General features: G+C 40.7%; 1 protein-coding gene across 2 annotated transcripts in view; it reads right to left on the bottom strand.

Moving 5' to 3' along the window:
* Nucleotides 1–18,021, bottom strand: part of LOC105936424 (cytosolic acyl coenzyme A thioester hydrolase) — a gene marked incomplete at its 5' end in the record, with an annotated part of 47,842 nt that extends 29,821 nt beyond the window's left edge. The window contains 4 exon segments of one of the 2 annotated variants that reach the window (XM_036130139.1): nt 13,333–13,419; nt 13,605–13,619; nt 14,528–14,642; nt 17,930–18,021. In XM_036130139.1, coding sequence (XP_035986032.1) covers nt 13,333–13,419; nt 13,605–13,619; nt 14,528–14,642; nt 17,930–18,021 — 309 coding nt within the window. 2 annotated transcript variants of the gene reach the window in all.
* Nucleotides 18,022–22,708: the final 4,687 nt, after the last annotated feature.

Raw genomic sequence — 22,708 nt, 5'->3', positions numbered from 1 at the left:
GGACAGCCTAGGCCAAGACAGCCCTGGGCCTGACGTTACACATTCACTGGATGACATGGCACTCATGACTCTCTCTTTGCCGTAGGGTGGGAACACAAAAAGGCGGAGGGAAGGGGTAGCGGTGGTGTGTGTGAAGAGAGAAGACAGCTCGCTCTAAATGTGGGGGGAAAAGGGGAAATTAGCAACCAAGTCCCCAGTGGAGCCCAGTTCGCCACAAGGCAGAATACCTCGGTGATTAAATGCCTTGTGACGATTTTCCGAAAACTCTGAGTGCAGTGCTGTCCACGGGCAATGATAAAAGAAGTCTTCAAGGCAGCTCTTACCGCCCTTCAACTATATATTCTGACTTCAAGCATTTTAATTCAGCACTTGCTGAGATACAGAGCACTCTGCACTGCAAGGAATACCTTCAGCAAAGCACGAATTGACTTCAGTTTCTTTATATACTCTCCACCTATATGCTCATTGCCACCGAAGCTTCAGTTTTTCCTCTCTTTCGTCTGTTCTGGTTTTCTGTCAATCTTTATTGATGATTTTCCATCTCTTCCCGTCATGCTCATTCCCTCCCAAAGCAAGTGCTTTAATCATGGAAGGTATCAAACAGCTCAAACTGCCTCCTAATGAGCTGTTTCTATGGAAACCGCTCCCATTAACGGTATTGCCATGCACCCAATCCCACCCACATTTTCTTAGAGAATCCTATAGGCTGAATTTGCTCCAACACGTCCCCCTTCCAGGTAGACGTTAGTAAACAGCAGGCAGCTTATTAACAAATCTGCATGTGGTTTTAGGTTGCTGCAAATCCCATTAAGCTCATAATTAGTGTTCTTATTAACTGCAAATAAAGCGCCTTCCATATTTATTGGCACCACAGGTAAAACCATTAATAGGAGCGCATACTATGAGGGAGGAAAAGTGCCCAAGCTAAGATTTCTTTCTTTCTTTTTGACACATTTGTCATTGCCACTTACCTGGATGAGGATGTACATTTTCCTCACATCACACATTGAGTAGAACGGCAATTTAAATATATGGAGTTTGCTAAACTCTACATTTATGGGACTTTAGCTCGAACTGTCTGCTCCGGTCAAAGGAGGCAAACATTGAGCTTTTTGTAACCAAACACCCCCAGTGGATTTGAAGAATAAATATGTTGAAAAGTGCCTAATGCTAACTGTTAAACATGGAGATGGATCTGTGATGTTAAGGGCCTCTTTTCCTTCCAAAATACGTGGAAACCTTTTTTAGAGTGCATTCCAATATGATTTCTTTATAGTACCACAAGATCTTAGTTAAAAAAAACTGCTGGCCTCTGCCAAAATACTGAAAACAGGTCAGGATTGGTACTTTAAGCATTCTGATCCTAAACAAATGGCAAAAGCAACACAGAAATGGTTCATCAGACACAAAATATGCACTTTTCTATAATTACCTAAGTCTAATCCAGATCCTGAAAACCTTTGGAGTAAGCTGAAAAGAAGACAGCATGGGAGAGGACCCAGACTTTGCACGATCCAGAGAGATTGTGCAAAGAAGAATTGTCAAAGATCCCTCTCTCTGTATGCTTCAGGCGTATTAAATGTTATAGGAGAAGACTAATTGCTGTCCTATCGGCAACAATGGCAGTACAAACCATTCACAACTGATGTACCAACAGTTGTGACCGCCAGATAAAAAAAAAAAATCTAACATTGGCTTTTTCCAATCATTGAATTAATGCTTAGAGGTTAGATGCTTGCCTCTTTATCGGGGTGACCAAAAAATGTGGGGGCTGCGTTGGGCAACCAGAGAAAGCAGAGGCATGTCAGATTCAAGAAAATCCTGATTTGTGTGTTCTTTGATGATAAAGGTCATGTGAAAGTCTTAAAGCTGAATATAGTTATATGGTTTCTCTCTTTTGTCTAGTTAATACTCAGTTTCCAACCAAAAATAAAAAACTAGCATTTTTTGTTTGTTTTGTTTAAATTTCCCATTTTATCTCCTGTGAAAAGCTATCATATCATTCAACTCCTGCATGCAGACTACTACTATGAAACATGCATTCATCTGAGCAGCCTTAGATTATTACTTTCTGGCAGCAACTTGAACTTTGGACTTTCTTGCTGCCTCCAGCATCACCAATCAAGATGCTGCAATGAGCGGTGATTGGTGGATGTTGCTCTGTTCATGGCATCGAAAAGATTACAAGTTCCTGCAGAGTATGTTTCCGTGGAGGGGGGGGGGGGGGGCTTCGACATCGAAGCTGAACAACAGTGTTTCACTGCCTTCTCTGGTTAAATGAGTTTTTCATCAGCAAAATGCCTTTAAGCACAATAACTACATCTAAAACTGTGTCAATATTAAGTCCACCTCTTCTGTTTATGAATCTTCAGAAAAGTGCAGCTTGAACATAAAATGCAGAAGAAAAAAAAGTTGAGTAACGTTCAATGATGAACTAGTAGGAGTTAAAGCAGTGATGCAGTAGTCTTAACGCTGCATTCTGGCTAAATAAATTGTTTATTATTTTAAATAAATAAATGTAAACCATATAATGATTTAAACTGCTTGTATTATGTGGGTTTTATTTATTCAAGAGCAAGCCCCAATTTTCGTTGGCTAAAATGGTAGAGCAGATGTCTTCGCCTGCTTAATAATATCTATGTCAGTGCCCTCTGAGATTTTTACCTCCAGCTGAACCCAACATGGACTGGTGTCCTTGCCTGTTTTATTTTTTTTTTAGATAACAGAGCTTGGATGCAAGGATTGTTGTTTCTTTTTAGAAAAACTCCTATTTGTTAATTACACCCATACTTACGTTTCAAGACTTGCTGAGTCAGTTCCGCGTACTGGAAGATTTGTTCACATCCCCACTCATGACCTGGGCTTCTTAGCCGTGTCTGTCTATCAGCTATGGGTGTGTTCAATCAATGTAATTAAGTAAAGGTTGGTGGTTTCCTTACTTTCATTGATTCCGTGTCAAGCATTCTGCGCAAGTAAACAGAATCTCCATTTAGCTGGTTAAAGCATGGTTTGCTGGGTCTTTAGTTAATTTAATTAAAGCTTGTCTAAACTGACAGGTTCCCTTCAAAGTAGTTGAAACTAATCAGTATCCTAGAACTTACACTGGAAAGAAGAGGCATGACGGAACATAAAGTTAATTTTGTTTTATGCCCTAATTTAGAATGCAAGCATGAAGGTTGGTGCAGATATGCCATTTGGATGCATCGTGCACAATGGATTCCTTGGATTTACTTTAAAAGCAGGCTTTCTGTTTTCCAGCAGCTGCTTTGACAATAATTTGCAAACTCAACAGCAGTGGTTTTTGTGTCTTTGGCCTCCCACTGGATGTAAATCAACCTTTATACGTACATTTACTGAATCACCACAGGATCCTCAATCAATTACTGCAACCTTTGAAGATCTTTGCTCACAACTAATTCCTTAAAGAGAAAATGTTCACCCAACTGGAAAAAAAAAACTGAACCTGACTGCAATGTATTATAAATAGAATCAAACTGGAATGTATGTAATGATTGCATTGCATTGATATGTAATCTGTCTGTATGATTGGCTCTATATTTCTGTATATACATTTAAAATTTTTCTTTTTGTGTAAAACACCTTGAGACAATGCTAGTTCTGAATGAGCATGATATAAACAACTGAATGAAATGAAATGAATCTAATTTTACAAAAAGACGTGGAATTAAATTCTTATAGTGACTTAACAGGGTCATCACCTGGAAATCTGAGTTTTTCGTGTTAAAACTTGTGTGTTGGTGTTGGGCCTCAGTTAAAACCTTCCACAAAATCAGGAGTGTGAACGTGACTTTTTTTTGTGTGGGCTCTTTGTACAAACCAGAAAAACTTACAAGAGCGCGTCTCCACAAAGTGAGACTTTGGTGCTCCTCCTAGATTTATGTCACTTATGTGGAAGAACGCTAACGTAAGCCACGCCCACCTCTCATTAACCACTTCAAATCACTTAGTCGCGTCGCTGCCACTAACGAGTTGTGTTAAAAGTAAAGATGTCCAAACGTCACGCTCAGGTCAACTGCTCCGTATCGGTTTCCAAAATAAACGTGCCCATTTTTTCCGGTTTGCCTGCATCTGTGGACCGAACTACTAGGGAGCAGTGGATTAAGTTAATCTTTGATAACGATGTTCCGTTGACTCTCCCTGCAACGCTTTACGTATGCGGCTCACATTTTTCCCGCAACTGTATCGTTAACTTGGGACAATACTAGGCAAAGATGGCATCAAGCCTGCGTTTGGAGAAAGGGGCGTATCCAACAACCAGGGACTCATCTGCAGTGCAGTCAGTAACTGTCGCTCCTTGTGTAACTTTTTACCTATTGTGTAATAGACTGGTAAACGATTGTAAACGAACCATGGCAAAATGCTAATGTTGCTAATGCGACATCCCCATGTAAGATACATATTTCTAGCATTGGTGGATTAAAATCTCTCATTTCATTGCTTTGCTGTATGGATGCTTGTAAACTGCTCCACGTGTTTGTGCGTGCCTGAGCAAAGGACCGTTATCACAAAAAAGTGCTAATATCACGTTGCTAACCTCTCGCGAGAAAGAAAAGTGGTGTGAAAAAGGGTCTGAATGAGCTCTATTTAAAATAATTTTTTCCTAAAAATGACTAAACATCAATTGAAAGACATTTTCAGAGGGATATGTAAAAAACTAGGTTATGACTCCTTTAAAAAATACGTTTTTTAAAATACGTCAAAGATTCTGCCAAAAACTATCTTGATGATCCTGAATTCTGGTTCTTTATGAGTTGCAACGACTCACATCGTTTATTTCTCTTCATTCTCTGTCTTACGAAATAGCCATGAACCTCGACAGTACCTGTCTGAGAGATCTTCAGTCTCTTTTTCAGTCTTTTAAGGAAGTCATTTAATTTTGTTGCTATTCGTAAAACCAATACTTCTGTTTAAAAAAAAAGCATTTTAACTAGATGTTTGATAAAGAAGATTACCTCCATGTCAGCCACTGAAATGTTTAAATACTCCCTGATCAAAGACCAGAGTAGAGGCCAAAGATTAATTACCCCATGTAATACATACTCTGTTCGGATGCTCTACAACTCTCCCTTTATCGGATTTCACAACATAATATATACATTTTCTCTTATTACTGTCCCAAGAACAGGAAACGACCCTTCTTGGCTAAATATGCCTGTGAAAACTTTACAAAACACAACCCGGTTGGTAACAAATTGTACTTAGTTGCTTTAGTCCACATGGTGCTATCTGCAGCTGTGTCCATGGAAACAGGTGGCACACTTGTTAACGACACGAAGGGAGGACGGGAGTGAGAGGAGAGCAAGAGATAACAAGGTGAAGTAAAGAAACAACAAAGACACTAAAAGAAAAGAAAAGCAAAGGCAGAAAGTGTGTGGAGGGTTTGAGAGACTGAGAGGGTTCTAGGTTTTGATCTTTCCTTTAATTGGAACATTTCAAGGCATAGCTAATGCCTCACCATAATACCCAACCAGCCATCATTTGAGAAGAAACTACAAAGTCCTTGAATTTTCACCAGGTGGCGAAGAGATTTAGGTGCTCTTTAGAACGGTTCTAAGAACAGTGAGCAGGCTACAGGTAACCTAAGCTCCAAATTATTGTTTCCTAAAAAACAAGATTCATCCCTTTTTTAGTAATCCAACAGTTTACTAAAGGTTCTAGAGGAAATATCCTCTAGTAGTTAGTCTTCTATTATTAATAAACTACAGAACAGTAGTTAGCAATTACTGTCTACAAAACAAATAATTGTACTTTTAAACTAGACACAAGGATAATTATTTTTCCCATAACAACTAGGATGATTAAAGACCGAGAAGCTATCAAGACTCTGTCCTCTACCCTTTTATTCCGCCGTTATAGCATAATGGATTTCAGTGGTACTTGAAGACATGCCGTTTTGAGTAAATAACACTTCAGCATCCCTTTAACACACACGTTATACGTAATCAGATTGCAGATTTTTTGGATGGATTTTTCTTTAGACATGTTGCAAAATTGTGCTGCGTGAGCATCACAACTTTGAGAAGCCATTTACACTGACCACGAGAACCCGAGGTTTCCCCCACTGGGGCATTATTAGCTTGACTTCCTGCCAGGCTAAGTGTTGTTCATTTGTTTTACAAATGAACAACAATTAAAAGGTCAGTAAAGCTCCTGTGTCTGCGACTAAACATAGTAAACCTCCCCAAAAACGTAAGCTAATGCTGGAGCATTATTAGCTCGGGTCACTCCATGTTTCAACATGTCACTTTCCCTCACCCTGACCACAGCCACCCCCACACCACCGCTCATCCGTGTGTCTCTTGGACCACCCACTTTGGTGCCATTTTTTTAAATTTGTCTGGGGGGAGAGAGTTATGCCCTTACATCAGGATGAGTCTTGAAGAGGTTTCGCCTCTCATCTTTCTTCAGATATGAAGAAGCATTTTGGCCGAGAGGTGAAACGTTGTGCAGGAGTTGTCTTGTTTCATGACCAACTCCTGCACAACAACTTAAGCACTTAGGACGGAATTTACAAGAGAAACCTTGAGTAATGACATGACTCTTTCAAACTTATATCGGCCTTATCCTAATACAAGTAAGGTTTGGCATAAAGTTACCGTATTTTCCGGACTATAAGTCGCAGTTTTTTTCATAGTTTGGCCAGGCGTGCGACTTATACTCTGGAGCGACTTATGTGTGAAAGTATTACACATTTTTACCGGTATATCATTACACCTGTTATTTTCACACCAAACCACAAGAGGGCGCTCTAGGCCTGTGTTGAATCAGACGTAAGCGACGTAGAAGTGGAAGTGCCGCATCTTCTACGTCCGGAGTTAACGGAGTTATTTGAAAGTGACACCGAGGATGAAGATTTCACTGGATTTTAGTTATTTGGAGTGACACGGGTGCTTTGGTTAACTTCTTCGCATGTTATTTATGCTATAGTTATCTGAATAGCTTTTAATATGTTATGTTAACATACCAGGCACGTTCTCAGTTGTGTCATGTAGCGTAAGCTAACCGTACAATTATTCAGCCTGTTGTTGCCTCCGTTCTATTTTTATCTAAAATCGCCTTTCAAGATGACATGTCTGTTCTTGATGTTGTATATTATCAAATAAATTTCCCCCAAAAATGCAACTTATACTCCAATGCGACTTATATATGTTTTTTCCTTCTTTATTATGCATTTTATGGCTGGTGCGACTTGTACTCCGGAGCGACTTATAGTCCGGAAAATACGGTACATGAAACAAAGCAAAGCATTCCCTGGAAAACATGGTTGCACATTGTACTGATATACCTTATATTGCCACAAATGCAGATTTCTGAACCTAGAGGAAGTTGCAGATTTAGTTGTTAACTACAGGACGTGTTTACATTTCAACCATTTACAAATCAACTCAAGCCTGAACAAGGTTTCTCTCCTCATGGCAGGGTTTTATTTTTGCTTTAGTGGATTGCATCAACTAACTGTGTTCAGTGACAATAGACGAGACGTACTCAGGAGCCTGTGCAGTGATTTCCACTTACAGAATCACGTCTATTTTTAATACAGAGCTGCCCCAGGGCCTCGAGATCACAACCATTTCATATTTGTTGTCATCCTTATTCCTTCTGTCCAGAGACCATTCTGGATTATATGAAGCGATTTATGAGAAAATGTACCAGACAAGACCACAAATTCCACTGTGGTCTTGATTCTCTCCCCTCATTTCTGAAAAATAATAATCTGAAAACTAAAAAGAGGACATTTATTTTGGAGAATCTTGGACTCTTCGTTTAAATGCTTCAGCTGTTTTATTTTCCTAAGGGGGGGGGGGGGGGGTACTTAATGTTACATAAACAGGCTGAACAACTGTGAAACAAAAGATAACGCATCAGGACGGTTGAATTATCCTGTGTTAGTGACTATGACGTACATAACTGTCGAACCACTGGCTCCCTAGGCTGAGGAGGATACAGTACGTTTGCGGAGTAGAGAGATGGAAGACATGCTTCGAGAGGAAGAGGGAGAGCGAGCGCCCTGACTGCCTGACCTGACTCGGTTATATAAACAAAATAAGTGTAGCGAAAGCAGCGGCAGCGAACAACAGGGTACATCGCCTAATGAGCAATGGCACGAACGGGTCAACAGCGCATACGTGTGTGTGTGCGTGTGTGTGTGTTTTAAATGACCTGCAAGCTTCTACCATATTTGATTTTAATTGGACACATTTGCATGCGAGCCCTCCAAATTAAAAAGGCAACCATGACACTGTAACGTTTATCTTTCTCTCCGTGACCCATCCTCTCGTCCCTATCCTGTCTCCTGCTCTGCTCCTCTTGTTCTCAGTCAACGTCTTTCTTCTGTTCTTGCTTTTCGCTGCCTCATGGCCTCCTTACATAGCTGACCTCGATAGAAATGCCAGGGTGAGGCAGGAGTATCCAGCCATTGACCTTAAGAGTGAGTGGTTGTTTGTCCTGTGTGTCTCCGTGTAGCCCTGTGATGGACTGGCGAGCTGTCAGGGATGGGGGTGGCGGGTGCAACTCGCCCAATGACAGCTGCAGATAGGCACAGCGACCATACAATAATAACCAGGAATGAACAATGGATGAAAGTTAATGCTATTTTATTGATTTTTACGCCACTTTACCATTTAGGGGATATTAGTGATATAAAATACTGTAAGCCAGAAAATCAATCTCCTTAAAGAGAAGATGCTGAGGGAGAAAGGGAAGATACTGAGTTCTCATAACCTCTCCTCAGAACCCCATTTCATAACAAATCAGAGCCACCTGAATTTTACAAACCAAAAACACAGTCCAGGCCTGGACTGTGGCTTATTTAGACATTTTATACAAGCAAGAAGCACTGAAAACCTTTTATCTTCCAACTGCTACACACTGCTGTCACACGTTCTCTTCATTCTTTTGCTTTGTTTTCATCCATCTCCATTGCAGCTATACACATAACAATGGAGTGCGTCAATGCAGCCAACAGTGAACTAAAGCTGCTCAAGCAGTTACCTAAGTTTCACCCGGATACTAAACCACTCCCAACACCAAGGCCTTACAGTTAAACTGGATAAAACCCAGCACCATTTTTAATTATGGCAATGATTTGGGGTTTTAAAATCTTACAAATACAAAATAAAAAAGCAAATTATATAAATGATGGGTTATTCCATCACCCATGAACGTACATCTGCCGATGTGCCTGCTATGTGAGCAGGTTTTCTCTAACGAGGCTTCGCAATTAAAGGAGAATATGTCAAAAAAACATCCTCACAAGGCATCAAAAGACCATTAGAGTGGTGGAGTGGTGGCCTAGTGGTTAGAGCATTGCGCTTTGGTCCCGGAAGTTCAGCTCCCACAGACCGCCTCTCTGGGTCCCTGAGCAAGACCCTTAACCCCATCTCTCCATTGTGAGATCAATAAAGTTCAAATTATTATTATAATAATTATTATTATAATAAGTTTGATCGGAGCGTCAACCAGAGAGTGGGTTGGTGGCGTCTTATAGGATAGCATTACTGATTGCAAAGGCCGTTTTACCGTTGGGGGAGTCTCTTGTTATTCCCGCCATAAAGGAGGCAAGCTCCACCGTCATGCGGCGCGACCCGGCGCCATCCCGCTCAGAAATGACAGTCTGGCCCGGCGCATACGGGAGATGTCAACTGACACGGAGGAACAGCTGTGCACGAGGTTGCGCGGCTGTCCCTTCAGTGTCCAGCTGGATGAGACCACCACGGCCGGCAACAACGTACTCCTGATGGCCTATGTCCGCTACGTGTCCGGGAGGGACCTGGTGGAGGATTTCCTGTTCAGGGAACACCTGAGGGAAAACCATCTTCAACGCCCTGACCAAGTTCCTGCAGGAGAGGGACATCCCGGTGATGAACATCATCTCCTGTACCACGGATGGAGTGCCAGCTATGGCCGGCAGATACCACCCTGCTGAAGCAGCAAGCCCCCCGTGTGTTAACAGAAAATTGTCCCCGTCACTCCATCAGTCTCTGGATGTTGCGGTCAAGGCGATCTACAAAATAAAAGCAAATGCGCTGAATGATCAGCTCTTCAGACAGCAAATGGGGAAAATGATGAGGCCTCGAAGCGCCTGCTGCTCCACACAGAGGTGCGCTGGCTGTCAAAGGGCAACTGCTTGGCCAGGCATTGAATTTCTTGACCAGGCCGACACATCCTTGTAGGCCCCCCCCCTAAGGGGGATGGGGTGACGCTGGTCCAGTCCAAGGCCACAATCTTCGGCTTCCTTGCAAAACTATCAAGAAAACCTGTGGAGGCGACAATTTATTCACCTTCCACAGTTGCCAAGGTAGGCTTTTGAATTGAGGTCTGCTCATATTCCGTAAGAAGAAAGAAATGTGTGACTGGTCAGGATCGGACATGCCACCTTGGTTGCCTCTTTATTTCCATCTACTTCGCAATCGCGCATAATATCAGTAACATGGTATTCTCCTCCTCCTGAATCAACGCAAAACTGCCATCTCCGCTAAGGGGATTCCCACAAGTGATTCCCTTAGCGTGTTTGATGTGTACTGCAGTAAGAGTGGTGTACGAAGAAATAACGTGACCAGAACGAACTTTGCTCTTGCTCTTGTCACCTTGTGAAAATCAAAAAAATGCGTTTCTTCTTTCAGAGTATGAACAGGCCTTTAGACTACGTTTTATCTCTGCTCACATAATAGAATATGATAGGCTATGCCTACACCACAATATAATCATTTGTACTGTACTTGCCCTGGTGTTGGACAGACCGCCACCTGCTCCTCTACACCGACCACTTGCCGGCAGTCAAGGCCGACATAATTCGCTTCAGCTAGCTGGAGCAGTTAGATGTGCCTGACTGGGTGATGGAGCCAGGGCAAGCAGATGCTGCCGACTGTGAGCCCGAAATCCAGGAGAGCCACATTGATCTCCAGAATGGCAAGGCAGCAAAAGTCACGTTCCGGGCCACCGGTTGGTGTGCGACGTGGGTAACACAAGGTCAGTGTTTTACCCCGCAGTGGAAGAGGGACAGTCTCCTGCTGCTCGCTTTCCCCACGCCGTATCTCGTGGAGCAAGGACTCAGCCAAGCTCTCCACATGCTGACGAAATACCGGCACCAGCTTAACCTGGTTAGCTCTGCCGCACTCGGGCTAAAACTGACTTCCCAGTGTCCCGATGTGAAAAAGCTGGCAGTGGCCCACCAAGCACATGGCTCTTACTAAATAAAGTACCATTAGTCCCAATAAGTTTTACGTCTTTTAAAATAGTCTCATCCCCTCAGTGTCTCAGTCTTCAGTTGCATTTCAAAACGCCAGAGCGTATTAATTAACGTGTGAGCCATTTCTGATTTTATCGGCTAACGGTTGATCACGTGAAGTGTTTTTGTTGTTTGGCATCTCTGAATATATCAGTCAAACTAATTTTAAACTAATTCTGAAGTAGTGGTATTGCCCCCTCCCAAGTTCCACGTTGCTTAATACAACTTGTTTTAAATGTTGTGATATTGTGAATGTAACTAATATAAATATGAAACACTTCTATTCAGACTTCACATACTAGACTGGAATTTCACACACCGGTCAGAGGTCCAACAAAACTGTATTAGAAACCAGAAGAAAAAAATGTGTTCTTCATGGGACCTTTAATATGCAATTCAATCATCCTGAAAAGCTGTGAGGCCTTTCTCTCAGTAGCAACAACCATTTGACTTAAATTCTACTTCAATCTTATTAGCAACTTAAGCTCTCAGGGTCACATTACAACTAAAATAATAATCCATGTTGTTTACCAGGTTCTCCAGTTATTCATGTACAAACATGACCTATTATATGTCTCAAAAATATACATTTTGGAGGCAATGTTTAAAATGAATGCTTTAATTGGTCAGATTTGCTCAGCAGCACATCGAGTTGTTGGGGGCATAAATACAGCACAATCCAATAAAAACAGGGATTTTAAAGCAAAACAATGGCTTCTCTCATCATAAAACCCAATGTCAGTTGAAGTCCTCCAGTCTTAACACACTATTTACTACAAGAACACATTAGCCCACCAGCACCCAGTAGTTTTTTGTTTTTGTTTTCTGTAAGGTCAGGAGGTTGGGGGTGACTACTAAACTACAGCATATATGCACTATATGTTTGCTTATTTTCTTTGCTTTTTTTCCCGTTCTCTGCTTTAAAAAGCTAATTATATACCACACTAAATGCAGATTTCATCTTATTATTTATGCTATTAAACACAAAGTAGTTAATTTGCATTCCCATTAGTGGGAAAAGTGACTGCTTGCTCAGGTAGACAATATCTTTAAGCATTACACACTGGATCTATTTAAGTGTATCCATTACACGTTATCTGCTTTATACATGCTTTCCCCTCTAAAACAGGCAGCTTTCGGTATAGACAGAAACAGATACTTTCCACTTAACTTTTTCCCAATCCACTGATTCCTAACTGTACCCGGAGAAACTAGAGGGCTTCATGACGGACATTCCTCGATTTCACTTGGCTTGCATCAGCTCTCAGCTTGTTCACAGCAGGCGGGGCCTTCAACCTGATCTGAAAGTCTTTTCCTGGAACACTGTTGGTTTTATGGGTGAATGTGAGAAATACAGGCCTCAGTCACTGAGTCGTTCCAAGGAGACAAAGTGTTGTCAAAGGATCGAGATTTTAATTTTACATCATTAACATTTTCTTTCTTAAGCTGCCCTACCTCTAGGTTGTGCGAATCATACATATTTTATTTATTTCTTGTGTGAGAAAATAGACTTTTTGTCAGGATTTGGGTTTTGTTATGATTGTGTGTTCTGTTTAGTCTTAGGTTCAGGTTCTGTATTAGTTTTGGTTTATGGAATAGGTTAGATTTTATTGCAGTTTGATTTTATTTATGTTTCCAGTTGGACTGCTTTTCGTGTACTGGATTTTGGACTGCCATTCTGACCATTGAGCCTGCCTGTCCCTGTATGTTCATTAAATCCTGTGTTTTTTTATACCTCACTTGTTTTGGTTTGAATACTGGGTTTGCCTGATTCACGTTCACTTTTGTTTAATGTTTAACTTTGACCTTTTATTGGGTAAAATTTCAGTAATTTATGCGTGCATTATGGAAGGCTTTTTTTCTACAATAAACTACAGCGTCTCACAAAAGCATTCACACCTTTGACCTGATTCAACATGATAATATGTGAAACAATTCAAAAGGTGTGATTGTTTTTTTAAGGAACTGGTTGGAATATTTACTTTTAAGAGTTCCTCTCTACATTATAAGCAAAGTTCTGCTTTCACAGAAGCATTTCAGCAAAATATTAAACAGATTAAGTTGTCCAGTTAATAAAAACTCACCCCCGTAGACAAAGTCATCCAGTGTGCAGTCTGAGGGCCCCACCAGATGGATCAGGCTGGACTGGCTGAAGCCAACTGTGTATCTTTCTGCAGCGTGAACACAAGCACACAAACAAAGGCTTATCAAAAACTGGATTCTGGATTCATTGGAAAAAAGTAATGAGTGTATTTTGCCGAAACACCATCTTTCTCTCCCCAAACAGCAAAGAGCCAAATGCTTTCTAACCAACACTGTCCACCATATATGCTAAATGCTGATGTAGCTCGCTTACCTTTCGGTGCATCCTCTGTGGTTCAGCAAAAATGACAAAAGTTGGATAATATTTCAATATTTTAACTTGGTCCACACAAAAAGAAAATCTTTAAAAATAGGCTGAATGTTATTTGTGGGGTTTACATGTAAAAGTCAAAAATGTTAATGGCACAACCCCCAAACAAAGCATTTATTACGATGAACTTCAAAGGGACTTTTCTCTTCCTCCTTTCTCTTTAATTTATCTTTGTTCTCTTCAGTAAGGTGAAAGTGATCAGGATGTGGAACCAAGTCCCAAACAAGTACCCAGATCCACAGAGTTTCTACAACGCAGCTATTGTCCATTACAGGGGGAGGAGGTTTGCTTTAAACGTCACACTCTGGATATGATTTCAGCCGCAGTAATCAGAGAAATAGTAAAAGAAATACAACAGAACGATGCAAGTAAGGGAGGAAGGACATGGAAGAAATGCACAAGCAAAAGACTCTTGGAAGGGGGAAAAAAGGAAGAAGGTAGGAAGGCAGGGAGGTTTGATGAAAGGAATGGAAAAAGAAAGGAAGGACTGAAGGAAGAAGAGGTATGAAAAAGAAACAAGGAAAGTAAAGCAAAAGGGAGGAAGCGGGAAAAAGGAAGAAAATAAATTAGTTAAGGAGAGAAGGGCGGAAGAGAGGAAATACAGAAATTAGGAAAGGATGAACTTAAAGAGGAAAGGGAAGAAGGACTCAAAAAAGGAAAGGAGATAAGACACAAGGAAGGACTGAAGGTAGGATACAGGGAAGCAAGGGCAGAAGGAAAAAGGGAACAAAGGAAGTAAAGAGGGAAGGACGGACAACATTTAGACCATGGGATAGGGATTAAAGTCTAAAAATACAAGAATGTTTCCAGACAGCATAGGAAGTCTGATTTATTGACATGAGCAGATCGACACAGCGGCACTATACCTGGGTTTGGTGGAGGTGGTATCGCCTCCTCAACCCTCGCTTTGGTCTCCAGTCTCTCGACTTTCTGTGCTTCATAGCGCTTCCTGCCTTCCTCTTCCTGCTCTGCACTAGCGTACTACAACACAGAACACAGATGTACGCGCCGGTGTTCATCTTTCACGTCTTTGCTTCAATATTAACAAAAGCATTGCGAAAACCACACGTGTGTGACGAAAGGATGGCTTTGATTTATTAGCTGAGGATAAAAATGTTTCCCTATGGTAAAACTTGTGCAGCACAGACTGCAATGAAACATCAGTCGAGGCGGCGGGTCATTCCTGCAACACGGCTTCAAACAAATCTAGCTTGATTCCCACGAAGAGCTTCACCTCAAAGTTGGCGGGTTTTCTTACGTGACTCAAACTGCCAAAAGGGGTAATATTTCTCAGTTTTAATAAATTATATTTTCCTCCATAAAACATAATGTGTGAAATCAAAAAGAGAATTTAATTTCCTTCCCCTTATATGCAATGCTCTTATAGACCTCAATTTTAGTCTACTGTCAGTTCATTTGATTGAACACGATGCAGATGTATTCACTAAAGTTTGGCATGAAGGTTCTGTTTTTAGATTACTGGTTCAATCCAAACCATCTCGGGCGGCTTTGGGCCATTCGTTAGATTGGAAATCATATTGGAAATTGGATGGATGGAAATCCAAATGGTTGAGTTTCACATGAGTAATCTGAAATATTTTAAAAGAGGCCATGACAACAAATAAAAATGTTCTGTGGTTTTGGGGGTATACTATGATCTGTTGTAGACTGATGAGGCCGTATTAATGTGGGTACCAAAGGACCATCTCATGGGCGCTCAGCAATGCCTCTTTGTTATAAAACCATCAGATCTCAAAACAGTTTATCTTTCTACGTGTTTCCTATTCTCCAATCAGAGCACACCATCAAGTGAACAGCCTTTCCTTCTCCCCTCCTTCCCCCAGCTGAAACCAGATGGCTCATTCAATGGCGTGAGTAGCACTAGCATGTCTGACTGCTCCACTTAAGCAGAGGACGGCAACTAAAAAGGGGAGCTTTTATGTCCGAGGCTGCTCAAAAACAAATGGAAGTTTTCACTTACTGAGAGAACCAGAGAGGCTGAAGTTCATTTATGTGGAGGTATAACCCCAAGTTGAACTGCGGTGAAGTTAGTTTTAGCTTGGATATTGGATATTCATGCTCCACGGCTTCAACGCTGACGGCCTCTTGTTCAAGCTGACACAGGGAGGCTGATCTGGGGCTGCTGCTCTCAGTCTGCTGGCCGGCTGCCGAAGCCGCGGAGCGTAAATATCCAATAACCAACCTAAAACCAACGTCACCATGGTCCAATACAAGACTGTGTTATGTTCAGCGCCATTTACTCAAGTAAATTCAAGTCGAGATTTTCAGGCAAACTGATCATGAATAACAACAACATCTGTACCAACACTGAGGGTGGCCACCACATCGCTGTCATTACCCGTAAGTTTATTTAATTTCTAAATGCCGCCTCGTCTCATTTAACCTATTAGCACTGTCTGAAGCGCTCTGCTGCTGATAGCAGGGCACCGTGGCAGAGAGGGCGCTCCGACCTCCATCCTGTGGCAGAGAGCAGAGCGGGGCGGAGACCGGTGTGCCGTGGTGCTCTGCGCTTTGGTGCTCTGCTCTACGCCGCAGGGTGGAGAGCTCGCTGCTCTGCTGCCATGGACCCCGGACTTCAGTCCCTCTGTGTGGATGATGAATGGCGCCGCCAGGTTAAAGCCTTTGTGCCAGTGCGTTGCAGGCAGAGGAGAGATGTGCGGATGGAGAGGGAATGGATGTGGGGGCACGTTTCACCGGTTTTCCAAATATGATTGCAGCCAATGAGAGTGAAGTCAACTCAGTACAGCTGCATACCATTACCATACCCAACCCTTTTACTGACGGCATTTTTTTTTATTAAATTCTTTGGATAATTTACATATGCAGCAATATCAACCACATGAAACAGTTTATACAGTGATGTCATGGCACCTTTAATAAATGTTGCTACTTTTAGTACTACTGTAAAACGAAACTTAGAATCAAAAGAAACAGACAGTCCTTTGACCACAACAACGTAATTAAATTAAAAAAATCTTTTCACGTCTGTAAATCATATTTTTGGATAATACCAGAAGGCCTCTTTCGTGATCCTCCTGCTTGACCTGCTTGACAAAGCAAATTGTTCTGTGGAATAGTCACAAGTAGTCAGTATTTTACTTGTAATGTACCAAGTAATTAGCTGGTCTGCCACTTTTCAAGTTGAACCTCAAGTATCTGATCTGTTACTATCAGATATTACTAAGCACTATTAGGTTGTGCAGAAAACAACCCATACTGAGAGAAGGTGACTTGATATTAGCCATTTCCTGTACCTTTAATGAAACCAGAGGAAGCAAAGAGACAGAAGAAGATATTTTTGTATCTACAAACACATCAATCGGCTTTGTTATTTTGACCTTTTAATCTCTGTTATGTTGGATTTGGAAATGTTGGCATGCTTTGGAGACTCTTAGAGTCAAGGTAATGATCTCCAGTCTTTAGGATATTAATAGAGAGACTCCTACTTCACTAATGCTAACCCCACAAACCGTGCTAATGGTTTAACATAAGATGACAGAGCCAGTTTACAATGTCAACTGCGTAATCGTTTCATCTTAGTTTTAAAATAATAGTAAAATCCTGTCTAAGAGCTTCTCCTCTCTCACACAGCAAATAGTCAAACCAAGTGCTGCTAAAATAAGTCAGTCTTAAACTGATACACTTGTTTGGTCCCTACTTGAAACATGATACAGCAGTTTATATTTTCATGATTTTACCAACTGAACAACTGTTTCATTGTTGCTGGTAAATAGCGTGTGCTGAGGCTCTGGAAGCTAATCTAATTAGACTTTAGTCCAGTTCCAAAACAGCGATTACACGAAGGTTTATGAAAGTTAACGCAACATAGATTTTTACATGGAGGTGAAAAGACGTAAGCTGGATAGCACACAAGAACTACTGCTTAGAGAGAAGAAATAGAACTGCTCAACTTCAGGATATTTTAAAAACCAACTGTGGATATTGAGCATCGTGATATTGATGGGTTGAAATAATACACAAAAACGAACAAACGTCTTATGCAGACATGACAAGAGTTTGGACATTTTTGATTGGAGACATTCAAATAGAGAGTTTCCCCTGAATGGGTCCTGCTCTGACTTTATGTCAGCTAAGCTTCCCCATTAGCTTCCTAATACACTCCAAACTTAGATAAGACTGCTACCTACTACAGTTAAGACACTTACTTCCCTTAAATATTCCACACATCCCCAATTTTCAAGCCCTCGGCAGTACATTTAAGCAGACATCCACAGGGTTTAACATACCTTAATAGGAGGCACCTCTGTGATCTTGTCAACATTCTGCAGAGAGCAGGGGACGTACCACAGCGCCGCCTTGTTGGCCAGCTTTTTTGCACCTGCAGTAACAAAGAAGTAACAGCATGAGTTGTTGTTCAATTGTGTCAGCAGGTCAGTTTCTAGCTGTTTTTGGCAGTCAAGATGATCTGATATGTCTATTTGTTAAAGAAAACACGCAGCAAAATTCACTTAATAATTAAAAGCAATTAAAAAAATGTGTATATATGTGTATATATATATATATATATATATATATATATATATATATATATATATATATATATATATATAAAAATTCACACACTTGAGGAGTGTTCACGAGTATAAACGTATATTACTCAACCCCTTCTTCTGTGACATTATTGCCATAACTTCTTAATCATCAAGAAAATGATCCAAAATGTGTCAATCCAAACAACAATTTTTTTAAAGTGCAAAACAGGTGTGAAAAAACAAGCACACAAAAAACTAATGAAGTTGTGTTCTACAATTGTAGAACACAATAAAAGCCATGAAATCTCACACAATGAAATCTCTGAACAGCTACTCGCGTTGTTGTGTCCACCGAGGCAAAACAAAGGCCCTCGAGCATGAATGCTGCGGTTCCAGTTCTGTATGTGTGCCTAAAGTCGGGAGGAGAAACTCGCTGAAATCACGTATCATCGCGATCAGGCGGAGAGGTTGTCATAGCGATTTCCGCTCGTCCCGCGCTTTGTCACTTCATTTACAAACAGGGAGAGAGGGGCTATTTTAAGGTGGTGGGATTAAGACACACACGGGAGGACATGGGCCGAATGGAAATCACTGTCTTAAAGTATTCCAACCTTTCACTTGTGGCTAAGAGGCTTATTCCCCCCCCCCCCTTTTTTTTTATTTTTTTACAATGAACTGTGGAGCTTAGATTCAGAATCGACAAGTACTTTAAATGTACAAACAACTGTAGGTGCTACATAATCCATTTTTATCAAAGCACTTCCAAAAAGTAGACGACCCTTACAAAGAACACCATCGCTTCATGCTTGCTCAGTATGAGGGATTGCAGCAAAGCCATGGACAATGCAGAATACTCTCCCTGTAGCTCTACGCTTCTCCAGGAGTGAATGCTGCTTGTCGGGACTTTGATGCAATCAACTGGGTTTCCTTATATAGGAAACGTTTTGACCAATCTGTAAAATCTGACCCAATCTGTATAATATGATTGAATTTGATTTTGGAAAGTGCCTTGAGATGACATGCTTCATGAATTTGCGCTATATAAATAAAATGGAATTGAATTGAATTGAAAACCCGGGTATTATTTGAATGAACGTCTTAATAAATTGGTTTAAGTCCAGAGACCAATAAGAGAAATTAAATAGCCAAGAAAAAAAGAAGCAGCTTTGCCAGAGCAAATAACAATTAGAACAGTTTTGTTTGCAATATAGTGAGCTCAGAGCAATACAGCTGCTAACAGGTCTCCTAACTGTCCTTTTGAGACTGAGAGTTTTACAGGTGAATATTACTACTAATTAAAGGCGCTTGTTAAGAACATGAATACAATTAAAGAGTCGATAGATTACAGGCATTTGAATCTGACTACAAATCAGCGTTCCTGATAGTTTCATGTTCATGTGTGGTTGTATTATGAGAAGTTTGTCCAAACTAGAGCTGCACATATCTGTATTTATATAATTAGATTTTTTCTGGGGTTTTTTTAACTCTAGGACAAACCTTTAGGACTTTTCTTTGTCCATGTCCTGTGTATGTAGGGGTCAGCTGTCAGGACCAAAGCGTACCAAAGTCTTAAACGTTCTCAAATTTTCCATCTCACTGCCCCTACATTTTAAAAACAGATGCCAGAGAAAGTGCTGTAGTGGTTAGGAGTTTTCTCCAGGAGTATACAGCACAGAGTAACTCAGCTATGCCCCTTCCCCACCTGTTGTTGCACACTGCCCATTAACAGGCTGAAAGAAGGTTACTTCACTTTTCCCTTGCTTCAGCTGTTTGGAATAATTGGGAGTAGCAAAAGCAAAATCAGTCATGCTACATGACCTACATGACCTGCACCCACTGCTCTAATAAATGTAGACAGGCTGGCTACCTGTTCTGCTAGTCTGACTAATTAACCAGCCATCGTCAGCTCATCGTGTTGCTGTTCCTATGTGGAAAGAAAGAGGGAAAAGAATTACAATTTTCTGCACCCAAAGCACCTTTTTAACTAGCTAGCCAGCTAGATAGCTTGCTTGCTTGCTTGAGTACATATAAAAATAAATGTTATAGAAGGGACTAATCTGAAAAAGGGTTTAGATCAGGTCATACAGTTTGTTTTAAATGTTGCTAGAAATACCTTGGTGCCATGCAATATAATGTTGTTACCATATTGTGAGAAGCTGATATCAGCTTTATGCAGGGATGGAGCCGTCATAAATAATCCACAGAGCAGCCCGGTATAAAAACAAAGCTTTGACTCAGGTATAATATTTTAAAGGGCACACTTTACACTTTGAAGCCGACTTTAAACATCAACCCATTTACTAGTTGTTTTATGTCCACAACGCGGGCTTTAATGCCAGTCTGGAATATAGATCAGAGAGAGCATCCCCCATGTTTGGTTGTTTAGAACCAAACTGGTAACCTAATTATGAAGTATGTGTAAATCCTCTAAAAGTGCAATCTAAAGCAGTTCAGAACTCAATAAACACTTCAGCAGCATGGGTCCTTATAAAGTATCTCTTGCTAAACTGCCAAAATTCAGGAATAGTCTTATTAATGTGACTTGTGATCATCTGCAAAGGGTCTTAGACAACAAGCTCCTGGGAAGAGAGTAGCCCACAGGTCACTGCTTATACTGAAGCTAAAACTGAGCAGGCAGCTGGGCCTTGTTGCCATGCCCACCATGCTTCTCTCCCACTCCTCATCCTATTGGCTCCAGCGCTTGCCAACAACAGAAGTTGCCCCCAGGAGTGAGAGAGTCATATGTACATATCCTCGACTCCTAACCAGGACGCAGAGCTCAGGTCTATTATTAGCTCCAGTAGGAAGTTTTAAAGTGAATTGTGCCTGGAATCGAGGGAGGAAGGCAAGGAATGAAAAGGAAGACAAAGGGAGAAGCACCAGAATGAATCATTCCCAGAACGACTGATGACCTTTTCTGACCAGAGTGGATCCAGGAGCTGGCTTTGAATGTTAAATCCCTCTGCAGCACATGAAGACAATGTTGATTTTGAGCCTGACTCTTCGACTGCATCCTTTATCGTCACATCCCCAATACAATGACCAGATTTCCTCCTTGTTATGCTTGGGGAACATTTATCGTGTTATGAGATATAATATCTTAGATACTATAAGCAAAGCTAACCTTTTCAAACTATATAAAAACCGTCAAAGAAACCGTGTTATTAAGAAAAGGACTCCAGTATATTTTGGTTTTGATTTTACAAGCGATCACAGGAAAATAAAATGAATTCACTCATAAACGATGGCAAAAACAGACAGCTGGTATACTTATTTAGGATTACTAAATAATTTATAGATTTGATTTTGGCTGCATGCCCCCTCTAGAACAGAAGTCTCACAAATCTGCTCACTGAAATTTCCAAGGCCCGACTGGTTTTCATGTTGATGTGACTCTTAAAAACGAGTAACCAGGTCAGTTTAGATCCATGAACAAAAGGAGAAGAATCCCCATTTCACTTGTTCCTTTCCTGAGCACTTTAAAAACACAGATGGTCAAAAAATACCTCCCTTAAAGAAAGAGCTGTGAATTTTGACGTGGGTTTTTATCTACAGCAGTCAATATCCTAACTGCTGTAGATACTTTTTATGAACATCTACAATTGTGATAAATAGTACATATAGAAGCTAAGGATATCTTAAAATATCAGATCTATTTTCATTTTGTCTTTGTTTTCGAAAAGGTTTTTGAAATAGTGGTTAAATCCTATTTTTACTGAAAATATTTTGAACGCTGATAATTAAAGTTGTCCAAGAGAAATTAGCTGCAATAAAAATTGTCAGAAACCGCGGACTGAAAACTGGCACCGTAAGTTATCAGTGTCTCTACTATGAAGTATTTAAGATGTCCTAGAGCTGCTTTGGTATTTCAGCTTCCAGAGGAATCCGCATCGATCTGAATTATTATTTTTTTGACCAATCTGCATAATCTGACTCAATCTGTATAATCTGCTTGAATTTGTCTTTGTAAAGTGCCTTGAGATGACATGTTTCATGAATTGGCGCTATATAAATAAAATTTAATTGAAACTGAATTGAAATCAAGATGTTTCCAGATTCATCCAACCCAGGTAAGACATCGGGTGCAATTCTGTCACAAAACCCAACATAAAAACAGAATCCGTTCTTTTTATGTGGTACGTATATACAGACTTTAAATGCCAAATGTTCTTCTGTGATCCTCATCATAAAATCTAATTGCAAATATTTATAATGCAGAAATGTATTGTAAAGTATTCCATCTTTAGAATTATGCAGTTTTAAAGTTAGGGCAAAATGCAGAAATGTGTTCTATAACTTTGGTAGAGGAGTGGCAAACATACGGCTTTCGGGCCGCGTGCGGCTCTTCCGTCTACCCTGTGCGGCACACAGCCGCTTGACTGACCTGCCAATGTTCTTATTTTAACTGTATTTTATCTAGAAAAAAACTTTGTTTGGAAAAATATTAACCTCTGCATCCGCTTGACTTCTTTATCCACTGAGGACGCTTTACACACATCTGAAGTTCATCTATTTTTTTTAAAGTTACGTCAA

The sequence above is a fragment of the Fundulus heteroclitus genome, unplaced genomic scaffold (genome assembly GCF_011125445.2).
Source record: "Fundulus heteroclitus isolate FHET01 unplaced genomic scaffold, MU-UCD_Fhet_4.1 scaffold_280, whole genome shotgun sequence".
Lineage (NCBI taxonomy): Eukaryota > Metazoa > Chordata > Actinopteri > Cyprinodontiformes > Fundulidae > Fundulus > Fundulus heteroclitus.
The sequence above is the reverse complement of the archived record's forward strand: the minus strand, read 5'-3'. Positions and strand labels throughout refer to the sequence as shown.